The 4960-nt window shown below is 31.2% G+C and overlaps 1 protein-coding gene across 1 annotated transcript; it reads right to left on the bottom strand.

Annotated features, from left to right (window-relative positions):
* Nucleotides 1-1296: 1296 nt before the first annotated feature.
* LOC131044789 (pathogenesis-related protein PR-4-like) lies at nt 1297-1833 on the bottom strand. The gene is made up of 2 exons (XM_057978223.1): nt 1579-1833; nt 1297-1461 (listed from the first exon to the last, which is right to left on the bottom strand). Exons 1-2 carry the CDS (start codon nt 1831-1833, stop codon nt 1297-1299), a joined length of 420 nt encoding a protein of 139 aa, XP_057834206.1.
* Nucleotides 1834-4960: the final 3127 nt, after the last annotated feature.

Here is a 4960-nt window from a genome sequence, read left to right as displayed (position 1 = left end):
GTATGGCATACATATTTATCTAATAAAGATAACAAACTTTTGGAAAAATTTTGTTTACCTTTTTTCCGCAAAACATAAGACCTATAACAGGTCATCAAAATTTTAGTTGTGATAAAATTTTGGTAATAGTTATATTTAACATTGCAAATTTGGTTATTAGATAAGTCAACTTTGGTAGATTGAGGTTAGCTCTCTATTGTCTCCAATTTTGTGGTTAACCAATTTTTGTATGGGTGAGGTGTGCAAATTGAGCCCTTCTCTCTTCCATCTCCATTTTATGTGTAATTGTTGGATGGGTTAGGTTTGTAGACTGAGCCTTTCTCTCCGCCACCTCCATTTTGTGGGTAATATCTAGCCAGGTAGGTAGGGCTCAGAGATTGAGTAGTTCTCTTTGTGTTTGTTCCTTTTTGTTCATTCGTCTGATGTAGTTTGAACCTTTTTATTGTAATGTCTATATTTTGTCTTAGCTTTGATATTCGTACCCTATCTATGCTACTTGAGTCAATATACTTTTCTTTTTCTTATTTTCTAGTTTTTATTCCTTGTACTTTTTAATATGTTTCCTTTAAAAAGTTTTTATAATTTTTTTAAGATGTCCACCTTCTAACCCTACTATTGAAGCATGCATAGGAAGCAAAAATGTCCTATTGAATTTCCCCTTTAGCAATTCACATCTATATTGGATACTATTTTGAGCTTGGTTTTACTAAAAGGATTTGTTATATTAAAGTATCAACTTTTGGATAGAAATGATCCTTGTTTAGTTGGTTGAATAGGTAAAAATATTTTCTTACAAACAATATTCCATTAAAAATGAAGGAGGCTTATTAACATTATCAATGCATGACAATGTTTGCCTATTGGAATCATTTTTTGAGCTTGTGTTGTCAGCTCTTGGGGACTAGTCTCACCCTAGCTTTTGCCTCCTCTATTGCTCCAAAACTTGACAATAAAGTGAGTCTGAGGCAAAGTGGGGCATTTGGTTGGATCACAAAGATACTCCAAGATATATATATATATATATATATAGAGTGCTTTTTTCTTGTCCTTGACAAAAAAATATACATTCTATTATTTCATCATTAATAAAGGTACTATCTAAAGCATTCATTTCCATTTCGTTAAAACACTTAGATAGAATTGTTATGAATAACACAAATTTATATTAATGCAGGAAAATTTTGTGAGAATGAGAGCTTTTTTATTCAATGCAAAGCAATGACAAGCATTTGGTGAAATACCGAATAGAGGGAGTAGACATAATTAAATAACAAATAATAACTATGTAATTTTGTTCTAACAGCCCACGAACTGGTAAGTAGTAATCATATGGCCGTTAAACTGCCCTTGTCCATCTCCATCAATGGCATTAAAAGCAGCAGTTTCCAAATCCAATCCTCCGTTTTGACACTGGTCCACAATTCGTACGGTCACACTTTGACCTGTTGATTCATTTGTCACCTGTAACGATTCAAATCATTAAACCCATGTTAAACGTTTATATATGAGCTAACAAATTCTTAATATCACACAAATAATAATTGTGAATGCAGGTTATGAAGAGCTATGAGAGTTTACTTGGATGCAGGTGCCGCAGAGGGAAGATCCCATGGGCTGGCCGGCTTGGTCACAATACGCAGTCCAATAGTATTGACTGCGCCAATCAAGGCTCTGATCAGAGTCATATGTAGCGCAGTACAGCCCATCCAGAGCATAATTATGAGTAGCAGGATTATACTGATTGTTCGTGGTGTACGTAGCCTTAACACACTCACACAGTATGGAAGCCACAAAGAAGCATATAGCAAGCCACCTCACAACCTTTGAAGCCATGACTATATGCTCAATATGGATTCAATCACTACAATAATATGAGCTGATTATTGTGTTAAGGCAGGCGATATTACATTGTAAGAATGAACCCTATGATTTATAGGGTTATCATTAGGGCTTATTCCCAATATTTTATCATGGTGGCCGTGCAGCCCTTGGCTTATTTCTTTGGACTCAGCTGCGAGACCAAGGAAAAATTTAAAGTTGGATATATCCAACTCCGAGTGAGGATATGGAATGAGCACAACAATATATTTGAAGTTTTGTAAAGCTAAACTTTTAGATCACCGATTATTTCGACGACATTCGCTGGGATTTCTTTGTTTGCTTGTTGAAATCGGCAACACACTAGAATTAGGAAAGAATATTCACCATAAACAAATTTGTTCTGTGTAATAACTATTTCAAGCCGGTTTTTGAGTTGGAAAACAATTAATATTACTGTAGTCAATCATGTTTGTGGATGTAGGGCTTGCAATAGAGGGAAGTTCAGAATCGCTACTATTTTTATAAATTTTTATAAAGTCTATTTATACAATTGAAGTATAAGTTATATATTAAATCATGAGAGCGTGTTTTCCAAATTAACTAGAGTTACATAGGGATTACTCAGTTTCGTAAAATATTTGAAAGTAAAAATTTATATTATGTGTTCTTTGAAGTTAAATAATATTATTGTATTAACAATAGTGAAACATATCTATTGTTCTAAGTATTAATAATATTTCATTAGGCTTTCTAATGGTTTTAATATTTTTTTTCAAGGCTTTGTGTAATGCAATAATTTATGATGCATACATTAGATAATTCAATTGATAAATCAATTATCCGGATCAAATACATTTGTTTGAAAAGGTTTGATTGGTTGGGGAGACTGAAACCATAATTATTTATATTATCATATTTAAATTAGTCAAAATACAAGATATAAAGATTGAATGTTACAATTTTTTGAAGTTTCTTTTCAAAGAGTTCTTACAAATTTACATATTTGTTGGTCTTGAACCAGCTTGCAAACATGTCCTTCATAATTTAATTATTGTTTTTTCAAGAATCATCCAAAACCATGTATGTCATATAATCTTAAGCGTCATATTATTTTTGATCTCCTACGCACCTTTTTGCAAGTTGACATACAAGAAGATGTCCCCTTGTGACATGTTAGTAGCCTTATGAAGTTGTTCATAAATACCACCAACCTTCAAATATAAAAAATAAGAAGAAGAAACAAAAAACTAGAGAAAATGAGGAGAAGATGTCTACAAATTTCATTCCTCAATCTCACAAGTATAAGATTTGTCCTAGGCTAGTGTAATTTGCAATAGCAAAAACATGGATCAATCATAAGTTTTAATTAATCTTATTAACAATGAGGTGCCATTTATTGATTAAAAATAATTTTTATTCAATAGAAAAATCATTTTTTCATCATTGTTCCTTATTATATTCATGCATTGAATAATTAAAAATTATTAAAAAACATGCATATACATATATCATTATTTAATATAACTTTATTTATGCTTATGTTAATGCATGTTACTTGATTTTTCTAGATTAAGGTCATGGATGATTTATTTTCTTTCATAAAACATTATAATATTATGGTTTGTGTAGAGAGGGGGTAATATGCTTTGATAAAAATAACAAAGAATAAAGCATATTATGTTTCCATGCATAAATATTGTAACTTATCTTTATAAGAAATAATTCTTATTTATTTTATTAATATTGATGTACAAATACACATTTTCTACTATAACCTAGAAAGTAGTGTATATACATGAAATTAGCTATAAAAATCATTAAACATTTAGTGTATATAGGGTTGTAGACATCACTTATATTTAGATCACAAAGATAATCAATGGCCCACAATGTCTCTCTTATGAATATGTCGTAGTGGAGCTCTAGGAAGGTATTAATATTTTCATCAATGTTTTGGTCAAAGGGTTATCCTAGGTCAAAAATGTGTTGTTCAATGTTTCTCTTTATGCTTTGACTTGGTTAATGATTTCAAAAAGTTAATAAAAAATTATTATAAAATTAAAAATATTAGAACTAAAATAGTAGCTAATAAATTTCTCTCTTATCTTCGTGATGGCTTTTCTTGTCTTTTAGGTCTATACTTGCCATGAATCTAGAGGTGGTTTTGGGTTCATTGACAAAGATTGTTTCATTCCCAGTTATGTCCTTAACCCTTGGTTTTCACTACAACATTTTTGGCATTGCTAGGGCAATGGTACCCTTGCCTCCTTTCTCAATTGGGATTATAGCTAGTGTGAAATTGGTGGGTTCTCTTGATTGCCTTAGTGGTGTCACTTTGCTAAAAAAATTATTTCATTGATGTAGTGTAGGCATCAACTACTTCTGGGTCTTTTGTGAAGGCGAAGATTTTTGTACAAAGAACTATTCATTATGCTTCTATTGTTTCTCTATTTCTTTTGGGAAAAGTAGTTGTAGTGTCACAAATTGTACCTAGTACATTAATGATACTTTTGCATTGAGCCTAGTGCAATTTTGAAAAAAATCGTGATCGAGATTTCATTATTCTAACATTGATGGGTTTTAAAGGTGAAGCATTAGCAACCCCTGGTTCAAATTTTGGATTGATTTGGTTACATAAAAGTGCAAGATGCAGATGTCTGTGCAGTGTACTAACATCTTGAAAAAGATTCCTCATTCAAATGGGTATATCCAATTCCTTGAAGTAAATAACAAACTTTTGTATCTTTCCTGAATGGTGACAATTTTATATAAGGTGTCTCAACAACCAGCAACAAATCTACTCAATATAATAAATATTCTAAGTTAATCATCTTTATACGTCATAACAACATTTTGTATTACAAAAATATTTTACAGAACTTGGTGGTTTCAATTACAAGTTGCATTTGTTCATATTCAATTTTCTTGCACATTTCAAGATCAACTGAATTGTATTCTGAATAATTACTCAAATCAAAGATAATGTCCATTTCTTTCAACTTTTGCCTACCCACCAATATATTACCTAAAGCATATCTCACTATCGATGTAACTATTACACCTTATTGGAGTGCAAGTTCTAGTCACATAACTCAAACTGGAAATAAATATTATGGATAGGTGTTGAAATGAGGAAACC

Source organism: Cryptomeria japonica, chromosome 8 (assembly GCF_030272615.1).
Source record: "Cryptomeria japonica chromosome 8, Sugi_1.0, whole genome shotgun sequence".
Lineage (NCBI taxonomy): Eukaryota > Viridiplantae > Streptophyta > Pinopsida > Cupressales > Cupressaceae > Cryptomeria > Cryptomeria japonica.
This window is presented reverse-complemented; position numbering and strand designations above follow the sequence as displayed.